Source organism: Cherax quadricarinatus, chromosome 41 (assembly GCF_038502225.1).
Source record: "Cherax quadricarinatus isolate ZL_2023a chromosome 41, ASM3850222v1, whole genome shotgun sequence".
NCBI lineage: Eukaryota > Metazoa > Arthropoda > Malacostraca > Decapoda > Parastacidae > Cherax > Cherax quadricarinatus.
The window spans coordinates 5,374,767-5,388,488 of NC_091332.1; the positions used below are offsets into that span (position 1 = coordinate 5,374,767).

The 13,722-nt window shown below is 41.7% G+C and overlaps 1 protein-coding gene and 1 long non-coding RNA gene across 3 annotated transcripts in view; one reads left to right on the plus strand and one right to left on the minus strand.

Moving 5' to 3' along the window:
* Positions 1-9,558, plus strand: part of LOC128695893 (uncharacterized) — a 55,218-nt gene extending 45,660 nt beyond the window's left edge. Inside the window, exons 3-4 of one of the 2 annotated variants that reach the window (XR_011393032.1) lie at positions 8,709-8,799; positions 9,211-9,558. This is a non-coding gene — a long non-coding RNA (uncharacterized lncRNA). The remainder of the gene's footprint in view (positions 1-8,708; positions 8,800-9,210) is intronic. The other variant, XR_011393033.1, reaches the window with a different exon arrangement.
* Positions 892-13,722, minus strand: part of Rab3GAP1 (RAB3 GTPase activating protein subunit 1) — a 38,365-nt gene continuing 25,534 nt past the window's right edge. The window contains exons 13-14 of the mRNA XM_053786832.2: positions 9,541-9,766; positions 892-9,458 (exon numbers count right to left, since the gene is read on the minus strand). Coding sequence (XP_053642807.1) covers positions 9,204-9,458; positions 9,541-9,766 — 481 coding nt within the window. The 3' untranslated portion in view covers positions 892-9,203. The remainder of the gene's footprint in view (positions 9,459-9,540; positions 9,767-13,722) is intronic.

The following is a 13,722-nucleotide window of genomic DNA, read 5'->3' on the forward strand; positions in this document are numbered from 1 at the left end:
TAAGACTCTCTCCTCCTCCCATTCCATCAATCATCACCAGATCTTCAATAAAGGTAAGTGTCATGTAATTGTGCATGCCTTTTTCAGTTTGTGTGAATTAAAATTAATATTTCATGTGGTAAAAAAATTTTTTTTCATACTTTGGGGTGTCTTGCACGGATTAATTTGATTTCCATTATTTCTTATGGGGAAAATTCATTCGCATAACGATAATTTCGCATAACAATGAGCTCTCTTGCACGGATTAATATCGCTATGCGGGGGTCCACTGTATTTGTGTTGTACACAGTGTTTATCCTAAACCTTACAGTATAAAATACAGTACTAACAACATAAAAAGTAAAGTAAAACATGAAATACCAAAATAAAACAAAAGTCATTACAAAAATGTTTTGTTGATATTCAGTAGTAAAGTTCGACTTACGACCATTTCGACTTACGACCAGTTTCTCGGAACCGAACTCGGTCGTAAGTCGGATGGTAGGTGTATCAATTTGATATTAAAACTTTGTACTATTTTATGTATGCATCAGTTTGCCAAAACAACAGCAAAAATTATTTATTTTTCAGTATAAACATAATCCAGGATATTCACATTTCAACCGTCACAATGTCATGACAGGCAATGTTAGAAATCTCAGAAACGGGCTTCCTTTAAGTCAAAAGTTCCAAAATTTTTAGTTCAAAATAATTGCATTATTTTTTTTTTTGAAGACTTAATAAAGACAAATGGAATGTCATGGTAATCAGTTACACTGGACAACAACAGATCTGCTACTGAGGTAAAAGTGTGTGCATTCTGCTGAGTAGTGTGTGCCAATTTTGAACCTTTACTCAGAATATAGTAAGCCAAACACCTAAGGTTTTCTTTAACTAAAGAAAAAACTGGAAATCAATTTGTCATTTATTTAGAGTACTGCTAGTGAACTAGCAGTAACTGAACAGCATGCACATAACAACTATTTGATAATTTGATAAACAGTGGCTGAAAAACAGGTCAAGTATTTTTAAAATATTCACAAACTGAGTATTTCTGACAAGATAGCAACAAATTAAGCACATACATCAAATGTGCAATATGTTAGATTTCCTATATAAACAATACCTGAAAAACAAAATGTTTTCCTGTAACTAAAAGATCCCGATTGGCTAGGTCAATTAGCATTAATAAAGGACACATACATTTACCTCCAAAGCAAATGAAGCTCTTTTATTGTCAGTGCTGAGGAGATACTAACAGTTGTAGGTTAAAACAGTGCGTCATTTAAGAATTAACGTACAAAAGGAAGAATACATTTTATATATATATACTTCTTATTTACAGATAAAATTCTATATGTATATGTAGTAATATATACACGCAGTACTTGCATTATAAAAAAAAAATCCTTCACTTCCTAAAAGGCTTTATAATAGTTTCTAATTTTAAAAATATCCTAAATATGTATAATGAAAGTAAATACATAAAATGAGATACATCACTGTATATAAAGAGCTAAATACTGTAGGTGTATCACCTACACAATGATTAGTCTCTGCTTTAGTAAGGCATACAATTACAGCATTCTCTCATTTAATAAATTATAATACATACTGTACATGTATGTACAGTACTTGTCAATACTATTATACTATGCATACTTCACAGTATATCTTCTAAGCAATTCATTAATGCTACAGTAATTTTCTTAAGCCAGTCTGGAAATGCAGCATTCTTGCAAGTTCCTTTAGTAAGACAGGTTGCAGTACACATTTTTATTTGGACATTTCACTCTAAGGCTCCATATGCAGCAAAATGCTGCACCAATTATCTCTTTTCTGCAACTTTTCTCTTTTTTTTATACATTTATCAGCTCTGTCGTTGCATAGACTTCTTTAGAAGATTTCACCACAAACTTAAAGATTTAAGTAAATTTTTTAGGCCTTTATTATTTTGCATTACTTTTTCCCAGTGGTGTGTTTTCAGCAATATTCTTAAATTTAAATACAATGCATTTTTGTTTGTCTCGGGGAATATCGACAAAGTATAATAGGCATCCAGAATTTTTTTAGGGCAAAAGACAAGTATGCCCTGATCAAGGCATTTCACTCGGCTTATTTCTTTCAAATAAGCAGTGAAAAAATTTGTTTAAGCAATAAATCTGAAAATAACTCCAAACACTTAACAAGTGACTTCTTCAATCCTAATTTACTGTCATTACTGATGAAGTCACTTGTGGTAAAAATGTTTCCTTAAATGTCCTGATCAGTGCATGTCTCACCAACTAGTGAATATCACCATACCATTTCTACCAGATTTTTCAAATTTGCTAGGCAAGAGCTTTGCCATTAGAGAAATTGCACCTTTAATCTACAACCTTCAATTTACAGTAATCCCTACCACCCTTTCACTGGGTAAAATGATATGCCACTGCCAGACATAAGATGAAACTATTAATTTGAACTATTAACCAAATTTTAAAATCTACATAAATAGGATTCACATCGATTTAACATGCTGTGAAAAGCATCATGATGCTGGATGTTCCCTCAATAATAGTCATCGCTGAGTAAATTCCGTTTTCACAAATCTGAGAAGGGAAAGCAAGGATATCTCCCAGCTTTGCCTCCCTTGATACTATTCCTTACAGTTTACTGTGGGTAGGACCGCAGAAATATACAATGTATGATGCATAACCATGTAAATATCAGATTTAAGATTCTTAAAGCTTGTACATTCTCCAGTGGTATGTGGGTTTAGAAATGAATTTACAAAACTTATTTGTTTACCGTCACTGAAGTAAAACTAAGCAATTTCTATGATCTTTTGTCACTAAAATCAAGGTGTTTACAAATTAGAAAAATAGTTTAACAAATTTTGAGTTTTATAAAACAGACTTGGGAACTGCTTAGTGAATTAATCATAATGGTTACAGCAATGCCTGCATTTCCAGAGCTCAATCTCAGCTTTGGAACAAATTAAAACTGGCTACCAAAATTCTCAAGGCCAAGAAAGATTGCTCAATCTTCAGATTATCATCAAAAAGGCATGCTAAACCCACTCAATTTTCAGAGCAAGTCAGAATTTTACAGCAAAGTTACTGGTCATTTTTGCTGGATTTTTTTTTTTTTTTTTAATGTGCCAGCTGTCTCCCACCAAAGCAGGGTGATCCGAAAAAGACGAAATTCTTTCACTATCACAGTTTTGCCACGGGTGTGGCAATACTACAGTTCAGATATCCCTCCAAACAGCAATTACCTCCACCCCATCCCTTCAGAGTTCAGGCACTATTTCCCACCTCCAGGACTCTGGCTAACCACTTTCCCTGAATCCCTTCAAAAATGTTACCTTGCTCTCACTCCAACATCTCGGACATCCAAAAAACTATTTGCTTCGGCTCACTCTTATCAAACATGCTCACCTGCCTGCTGAATGTTCATGCCCCTTGTGCACAACCTCCCCCCCCCTTTTTTTTTTACCCCCTCCCTCCCTTTCCTAGGGCAACCCTTACCGTGCCTTCCCTCCACTACAGATTTATACGCCCTTCAAGTCATCCTCAGCCCTCTGGATAATACTTTTAGTAATATTAAAATGATGCACTGCTTGTGCTACTTTCCATTTTATAAAAGTCAATAAAAACACTATTATTCATACTTCAACTTAATCAAATAAGCTCTACAGTGTCATTTGCTTACCCTAGCAATTTTTATATTATTATTATTATAATCAAAAAGAAGTGCTAAGCCACAAGGGCTATACAGCGCTGCAGGGTAGGGAAGGAAGCAAGGGTATTGGATGGCAGAAGGGAGGAGGGATGATCAGTAGGTTACAGAAAACAGCGGGGCAGGGGATAGTACGGGGGTAGAGGGTAGCAAGAGATTGAAGTAGAAAGGGCTGAAGGTATCAGAATTTGTGAAATAAGTCAGTTGTTGTCAAAAAGTCAATGAGAGAGTCTAGATGAAAGGTGGGTCCATCAGCAAGAAGGGAAGGTAAAGAGAGAGCAGCAGAGCGAAGACGACGACGGAGGTAAATTCTGCGTGCTCGTTGATAAAGTGGGCAGTCCAACAGAATGTGGCTGACTGATAATGGAACTTGGCAATTCTCACAGAGAGGAGCAGGGCGCCTCTCCATGAGATATCCATGAGTAAGATGAGTATGGCCAATGCGAAGACGGGAGAGAGTAGTCTCCCAACCTCGACACTGGTGATAAGACGGCCAGTAACCTATACTCGGTTTAATAGATTGAAGTTTGTTGCCGAGCATAGTAGACCAACGGGTGTGAAGTTGGGAAGATATTGCAGCAAAATAGTCCGTAAATGGAATACCTCTACATGAAACTGGTAGGTCATGTACTGCTGACCGCGCAGCAGCGTCTGCCTGTTCATTTCCCTGTACGTCAACATGACCAGGGACCCAACATAAAACAATATCTTTATGCTTGGTAAAGATGCGGCATAGCCAAAGTTGGATACGGAGGACTAAGGGGTGAGGTGTATCAAATTTCTGTATAGCCTGTAAAGCACTAAGGGAGTCTGAAACAACCACAAATGATGACACAGGCATAGATGCAATACGGATAAGTGCTGTAAGGATGGCATACAATTCAGCAGTAAAAATACTAGCCGAAGATAGTAAATGCCCTTGTACGACGCTGTCCAGAAACACTGCTGCGAATCCTATGCCGTCAGAAGACTTAGAGCCATCTGTGTACACAGCAATGGCATGAGAATGAGAGTGAAAGTGGTCAAGAAAAAGAGAGCGGGAAGCGACCGTAGACAGTTGGGCTTTCGAGCAAGGGAGAGAGAAAGAACAGACTCGAACAGCTGGAACTTCCCAGGGGGGTAGGGAAAAGTGAGATGCTACATGTACATAGAAAGGTGGTAATTGAAGAGAAGACAAGAGCGAATGAAGGGGAAGAGAGAAGGGACGGAGTAAACAGGGGCGGCGAACAAATAAAGAATGTCTACTAATACAGTGGACCCCCGCATAACGATGGCATCACATAGCGATTTTTCCGCATACCGATTACTTTTATCGCAAAATTTTTGCCGCGCATACCGATTAAAAACCCGCTTACCGATTTTCGTCCGAGACGCGTCCAATGTGCCCTCAGCCAGCCTCACATGTGCCAGCCGTCCCATTGTTTACCAGCCAGCCTCCGCGGTAACATCCAAGCATACACTCGGAATATTTCGTATTATTACAGTATTTTCGGTGCTGTTTCTGGAAAATAAGTGACCATGGGCCCCAAGAAAGCTTCTAGTGCCAACCCTACACCTCAAAGGGTAAGAATTACTATAGAAATGAAGAAAGAGATAATTGATAAGTATGAAAGTGGAGTGCGTATAGCCGACCTAGTCAAGCTGTACAAGAAACCCCAATCAACCATCGCTACTATTGTGGGCACCAGAAAGACAATCAAGGAAGCTGTTCTTGCCAAAGGTTCAACTGTGTTTTCGAAACAAAGATCGCAAGTGATGGAAGATGTTGAGAGACTCTTATTGGTGTGGATAAATGAAAAACAGATAGCAGGAGATAGCGTCTCTCAAGCGATCATATGTGAAAAGGCTAGGAAGTTGCATGAGGATTTAATTAAAAAAATGCCTGCAACTAGTGATGATGTGAGTGAATTTAAGGCCAGCAAAGGTTGGTTTGAGAGATTTAAGAAGCGTAGTGGCATCCATAGTGTGATAAGGCATGGTGAGGCTGCCAGTTCGGACCACAAAGCGGCTGAAAAATATGTGCAGGAATTCAAGGAGTACATAGAAACTGAAGGACTGAAACCTGAACAAGTGTTTGTGATGAAACAGGCCTGTTCTGGAAGAAAATGCCAAGCAGGACCTACATTACTCAGGAGGAAAAGGCACTCCCAGGACATAAGCCTATGAAAGACAGGCTTACTTTGTTGATGTGTGCCAATGCTACTGGTGATTGCAAAGTGAAGCCTTTATTAGTGTATCACTCTGAAACTCCCAGAGCGTTCAGGCAAAAGAATGTCCTCAAGGATAATTTGTGTGTGCTGTGGAGGGCAAACAGTAAGGCATGGGTCACTAGGGAATTTTTCTATAACTGGTTACACCATGCATTTGCCCCCAATGTGAAAGATTACCTAACTGAAAAGAAATTAGAACTTAAGTGCCTCCTGGTGTTAGACAATGCCCCTGGTCATCCTACAGACGTGGCAGAGCGACTTTATGGGGACATGAGCTTCATTAAGGTGAAGTTTTTGCCTCCTAATACCACTCCTCTCCTGCAGCCCATGGACCAGCAGGTTATTTCCAACTTCAAGAAACTGTACACAAAAGCTCTGTTTGAAAGGTGCTTTGTAATGACCTCAGAAACTCAACTGACTCTAAGAGAGTTTTGGAGAGATCACTTTAATATCCTCAATTGTGTAAACCTTATAGGTAAGGCTTGGGAGGAAGTGACTAAGAGGACCTTGAACTCTGCTTGGAAGAAACTGTGGCCAGAATGTGTAGACAAAAGGGATTTTGAAGGGTTTGAGGCTAACCCTGAGAATCCTGTGCCAGTTGAGGAATCCATTGTGGCATTGGGAAAGTCCTTGGGGTTGGAGGTTAGTGGGGAGGATGTGGAAGAGTTGGTGGAGGAGGACAATGAAGAACTAACCACTGATGAGCTGATAGATCAACTTCAAGAGCAAGAGGCCAGACCTGGGGAAACTGGTTCAGAGGAGGGGACAGAGAAATTGAAGAAGTTGCCTACTACAAAGATAAAGGAAATCTGTGCTAAGTGGCTTGAAGTGCAAACCTTCATGGATGAAAATCACCCTCACACAGCTATTGCAAGCCGTGCTGGTGATTATTACACTGACAATGTTGTGAAACACTTTAGGCAAGTCATAAAGGAACGAGAGGTACAGGCCACTATGGACAGATATCTTGTGCGAAAGAAGTCCAGTGACTCTGAAGCTGGCCCTAGTGGCATTAAAAAAAGAAGGGAAGTAACCCCAGAAAAGGACTTACTACCTCAAGTCCTAATGGAAGGGGATTCCCCTTCTAAACAGTAAGAAGATAATGCTCTCCCCTCCTCCCATCCCATCAATCATCACCAGATCTTCAATAAAAGTAAGTGTCATTTAATTGTGCATGCCTTTTTCAGTTTGTGTGTATTAAAATTAACATTTCATGTGGTAAAAAAAAATTTTTTTCATACTTTTGGGCGTCTTGCACGGATTAATTTTATTTCCATTATTTCTTATGGGGAAAATTCATTCGCATAACGATTATTTCGCATAACGATGAGCCCTCTTGCACGGATTAAAATCGTTAACCGGGGGTCCACTGTATCAGTGACCATCCTATAAATGGAAGGATTGCGGAGATCATGAGAGCGTACATAGTAGCGAAGGCAATGGGCATCACGGCGATCGGATAAGGATAGAACGTTCGCTTCTGCATAGAGGCTCTCGACAGGGAAAGAGCGAAAAGCACCAAGGCATAAACGTAATCCTTGGTGATGAATGGGGTTAAGGCTAGAGAGAGTAGCAGGAGATGCTGCTGAATAGATCTGGTCACCATAATCAAGTTTCGATAAGATAAGGGTGGAATGTAGGCAAAGGAGGGTTCGACGATCAGCTCCCCATGAAAGATAAGCAAGGGTTTAGGCGTGGGACCAGAGTTGGTCCGACGTGGAACAGGCCGGCGATTCGAAAATTGCCGCACCGTAGAGGGAGAGGCCGGAAGCATAGTCAGAGGAGAGCGAAGGTCAGATAAATCGAAGGAGTCAGTCGAGGCCTCAGTACCTGAAGCGGGTGAGGAAACAGCACCGGCAAGAGGTACAGAGGCATGAGGAGTGTCCGAAGAGTGGTCCAAAGACGAGGCGGGGTCAGAACGGGGTGCGGTATCAAGAAGGGGCCCGGGGGTAGCAGGTTCATGGACTAGGGCTGCCATGGTTAGATTACTTCTTTCTTTTTAAGAAAAGAAAATAAAAATAAAAAAAGAATAAAAAAAAGGGGGGACCGGGGAGGGATAGTTCCTAGGAGGAATGAAAGGGCCAGAAATCTCCCTCCGCGCCCAAGAGGACCTCAGCACCGCAAGTATCGCAGATGCAGCATGGAACTCGTGCCATACCCTATCCATCATGCCAGTAAACCGGCAATCCGGGATAGCAACCTCACATCTGCCGAGCTACCTCGGTGGACAAAAGAGAGGGCGGCCGGAAATCCGCCACAAAGCATACCTCCTTCGGCCACCACCCCCGGAATCCGAAAGGTGGCTTCCAGAGATACACCCGTCGCCCGAGAGACACCCAAAGCCACCCTCCGGGATACCGGAGAGGGATCAGGACATCCCCAGGCAATCCAGATTCCACGGCAAACTACGCCACCACCAAGAACCTCAACGGAATGGGATGGACCCCGGTACCCTTCCCCCTACCTAGGAACTAGCGTGCCTGTGGGGGGGGAAAAAAAAAAAAAAAAAAAAAAAAAAAAGGCCAAAACGGAAGGGCAAAAGGGAGGGGTGGGGAGGAGGAGGAGGAAAGGAAAAAGGGGAGGATGGGACAGGGAACGGGGGATTGGGGGGTAATTAGGTTCGGTCTGAGGAAGTAGACCGACAGGTCTAATTCCTCAGACCAAGAGCCTCTTCACCATGCCAAGGAGCCCCCCTTGAAGAGGAGCAATTTTTATAATACATCACTGCTCTTGCCTATATTTTACACAATTTTTCTTCCATCTCCCCTTAGAAAAAAGTATTCTTTTCTATTTAAGGTATGCAAAAGGAAACTCGAGTAAGTTGTGACACGTGCTTCTACGGATATTGTTGGGTCTACTGCGACTATGGATGACAACAGTAGAAATGGTAAAATTATACATAACTTCATGTCGATAAAAAAAAAAACTGTACCTAAGAACAAGGAGGAACAGCAACAGGCCTACTAGCCCATACAAGGGAAGAATACACAGCACTGTTCATTTTCTCAAAAGTATATTTGGTAAAAATATGTGGTATATATATTTTGTCAGCACATTTAACTGATAATAAACTTTAATGAATATTATAGTTAAAATGACTAGCAACAAACACAATTATAAATCCTATATTACAAAAAAATTGGTATCTAAACTTACATCCAAGCACCAAAATACCAATAAAAAATTTAACCAGCCAGTTAGGCTACCTAACCCAACCATTATCACCAATGCTAATGTTAAAACCATGCATATATGGTAGCTATCATAAATCTGTGCTAACTAGTATTATTTTCAACAGAAAGTGGTATCCTGTGAATATGCTCCTGCAAGACGGAATTCATTCTGAAGAAGAACTGCAAACATGCGGTGAGGTACTGGCCGAGAATAAGCCATAGGGGCTGGTACCAGCGTTCGCAAAAGATATTCACGACCAGCAGGCCGTCCCAATTCACTTGCAGTTCCAGCATGGCCAGAATTCATGGATGCTCGACGATCATTGTGATTACTTGGGCTTTCTTGTGGAGAGTCGTCTACCATCATTGATGCCTTGAAGGGAAACATAAAAGCATTAGTGTCGCACACATAACTTTGTCGGACGAATTGAAAAAAAAAAAAAAAAAAAACTCACTCTTCTAGCCTGCTGAAACAGCTTCCTGATGACAGCAGCAGCTGATCCTCGAGACCCACCATCTAAGATTACTTCAGGTGAATTTAAGAGCCTCAGCACAAGGTCTTCCAGAGGTTTCGATGTAGTATGGGACTCGCTGGAGTCTCCTAAAAGTTTGTGCCGTACACTCTGTGCTCTGGCTATACATGTTTCAACTTCTGCTATTTGCTCAACTACTTCCTGATACCTATGAAGAAAAAATATATTTCAGCTATGATAAACATCATCATGTATAGTCCCTTTATATAAAGGGAAAGGGGACAAAAGAGATTGTAAAAATTATAGAGGAATAAGTTTACTGAGTATACCAGGAAAAGTATACAGTAGAGTTATAATTGAAAGAATTAGAGGTAAGACAGAATGTAGAATTGCGGATGAGCAAGGAGGCTTCAGAGTGGGTAGGGGATGTGTAGATCAAGTGTTTACATTGAAGCATATATGTGAACAGTATTTAGATAAAGGTAGGGAAGTTTTTATTGCATTTATGGATTTAGAAAAGGCATATGATAGAGAGGAGCAATGTGGCAGATGTTGCAAGTATATGGAATAGGTGGTAAGTTACTAAATGCTGTAAAGAGCTTTTATGAGGATAGTGAGGCTCAGGTTAGGGTGTGTAGAAGAGAGGGAGAATACTTCCCAGTAAAAGTAGGTCTTAGACAGAGATGTGTAATGTCACCATGGTTGTTTAATATATTTATAGATGGGGTTGTAGAAGAAGTAAATGCTAGGGTGTTCGGGAGAGGGGTGGGATTAAATTATGGGGAATCAAATTCAAAATGGGAATTGACACAGTTACTTTTTGCTGATGATACTGTGCTTATGGGAGATTCTAAAGAAAAATTGCGAAGGTTAGTGGATGAGTTTGAGAATGTGTGTAAAGGTTGAAAGTGAACATAGAAAAGAGTAAGGTGATGAGGGTATCAAATGATTTAGATAAAGAAAAATTGGATATCAAATTGGGGAGGAGTATGGAAGAAGTGAATGTTTTCAGATACTTGGAAGTTGACGTGTCGGCGGATGGATTTATGAAGGATGAGGTTAATCATAGAATTGATGAGGGAAAAAAGGCGAGTGGTGCGTTGAGGTATATGTGGAGTCAAAAAACGTTATCTATGGAGGCAAAGAAGGGAATGTATGAAAGCATAGTAGTACCAACACTCTTATATGGATGTGAAGCTTGGGTGGTAAATGCAGCAGCGAGGAGACGGTTGGAGGCAGTGGAGATGTCCTGTCTAAGGGCAATGTGGTGTAAATATTATGCAGAAAATTCGGAGTGTGGAAATTAGGAGAAGGTGTGGAGTTAATAAAAGCATTAGTCAGAGGGCAGAAGAGGGGTGTTGAGGTGGTTTGGTCATTTAGAGAGAATGGATCAAAGTAGAATGACATGGAAAGCATATAAATCTATAGGGTTGGAAAGAGGGGGTAAAGGAGGTTTTGTGGGCGAGGGGCTTGGATTTCCAGCAAGCGTGCATGAGCATGTTAGATAGGAGTGAATGGAGACGAATGATACTTGGGACCTGACGATCTGTTGGAGTGTGAGCAGGGTAATATTTAGTGAAGGGATTCAGGGAAACCGGTTTTCATATAGTCGGACTTGAGTCCTGGAAATGGGAAGTACAATGCCTGCACTTTAAAGGAGGGGTTTGGGATATTGGCAGTTTGGAGGGATATGTTGTGTATCTTTATATGTATATGCTTCTAAACTGTTGTATTCTGAGCACCTCTGCAAAAGCAGTGATAATGTGTGAGTGTGGTGAAAGTGTTGAATGATGATGAAAGTATTTTCTTTTTGGGGATTTTCTTTCTTTTTTGGGTCACCCTGCCTCGGTGGGAGACGACCGACTTGTTGAGAGAGAGAGAGAGAGAGAGAGAGAGCATCATCAATATACTGTAATATGTATTTTTTTTTTTAACATGTTGCCCTTCTCTTGCCTAGGCAGGGTGACCCAAAAAAGAAAAACACTTTCACCATCACTCGCATATAATCACTGTCTTTGTAGAGATACTCAGATACGACAGTTCAGATGTCACTCCAAACAGCCAATATCCCAAACCTCTCCTTTAAAGTGCAGGCACTGTATTTCCCACCTCCAGGAGTCGAATCCGGCTAACCGGTTTCCCTGAATCCCTTCACAAAATATTACCCTGCTCACACTAACAGCTCATCAGGTCCCAAAAATCATTCATCTTCATTCACTCCTATCAAACACACTTGCACATGCCTGCTGCACGTCCAAGCTCCTTGCACACAAAACCACTTTTACCCCCTCCCTCTATCCTTTCCTAAGATGACCCCTCCACTACAGATTTAAACACCCTTCAAGTCACCCCATTATGCTCCATCCTCTCTAAACGACCAAACCACCTCAACAAGCCATCTTTGGCTCTCTGACTAATACTCAGTAACTCCACACCTCTTAATTTCCACACTCCGAATTCTCTGCATAATATTTACACCACACATTAATTACCCTTAGACACATCTCCACTGCCTCCAGCCGCCTCCTTGCTGCAGCATTTACAACCCATGCTTTACACCTATATAAGAGTGTTGGTACCGCTATACTCTCATACATTCCCTACTTTACTTCCATGGATATTTTTTTTTTTCCCAGATACCTAAATCCTAGGTAGTAGGTTGGTAGACAGCATCCTACACGATGGTAGGATTGCTGGTGTCTTTTTTTTTTTTTTTTTTTTTTTGTGTCTCATACACGTGCAAGATTTCAGGTACGTCTTGCTACTTCTACTTACACTTAGGTCACACTACACATACATGTACAAGCATATATATACACACTCCTTTGGGTTTTCTTCTATTTTCTTTCTAGTTCTTGTTTATTTCCTCTTACCTTCATGGGGAAGTGGAACAGAATTCTTCCTCCATAAGCCATGCGTGTTGTAAGAGGCGACTAAAATGCCGGGAGCAAGGGACCAGTAACCCCTTCTCCTGTATACACATATTACCAAATGTAAAAGGAGAAACTTTCGTTTTTCCTTTTGGGCCACGCCGCCTCGGTGGGATACGGCCGGTGCGTTGAAAAGATACCTAAATGCACCACTCGCCTTTTTTCCTTAGTCAATTCTATGGTTAACCTCCTCTTCAAGGGGGGCTCCTCGGCGTGGTGAAGAGGCTCTTGGTCTGAGGAATTAGACCTGTCGGTCTCCTTCCTCAGACCGAACCTAATTACCCCCCAATCCCGTTCCCTATCCCATCCTCCCCTTTTTCCTTTCCTCCTCCTCCTCCCCACCCCTCCCTTTTGCCCTTCCTTTTTGGCCTTTGGGTTTTTTTTTTTCTCCTTTCTTTCCCACAGGCACGCTAGTTCCTAGGTAGGGGAAAGGGTACCGGGGTCCATCCCATTCCGTTGAGGTTCTTGGCGGTGGCATAGTTTGCCGTGGAATCTGGATTGCCTGGGGATGTCCTGATACCTCTCCGGTATCCCGGAGGGTGGCTTTGGGTGTGTCTCGGGCAACGGGTGTATCTCTGGAAGCCACCTTTCGGATTCCGGGGGTGGTGGCCGAAGGAGGTACGCTTTGTGGCGGATTTCCGGCCGCCCTCTCTTTTGTCCACCGAGGTAGCTCGGCAGATGTGAGGTTGCTATCCCGGATTGCCGGTTTACTGGCATGATGGGTAGGGTATGGCACGGGTTCCATGCTGCATCTACGCTACTTGCGGTGCTGACGTCCTCTTGGGCATGGAGGGAGATTTCTGGCCCTTTCATTTCCTCCTAGGAACTATCCCTCCCCGGTCCCCCCTTTTTTTTTATTCTTTTTTTTTATTTTTATTTTTTCTTCTTTCTTTTTTTTTTTGATGACTTCGCTATTGCCTGTGCAGGCGCTGACTGTCACCTCATTACAGTTTCTCTCCAGCATGCAGTCGACCGTGTTTCCAATTGGGCCACCACACATGGGTTTAAATTTTCCAGCACTAAAACCCACCAAATTACTTTCACTAGACGCTCTGTCGTCTCCGATCATCCTTTGTACCTCTATGGCTCCCGTATCCCTGAACGTGATACAGTCGTTTCTGGGCCTCCTCTTTGACTGTAGGTTATCCTGGAAACCTCACATTACCTCTCTGAAGGCAACTTGTCACAGCCGGCTGAACCTTCTTAAAACCCTTGCTCATCTTTCATGGGGAGC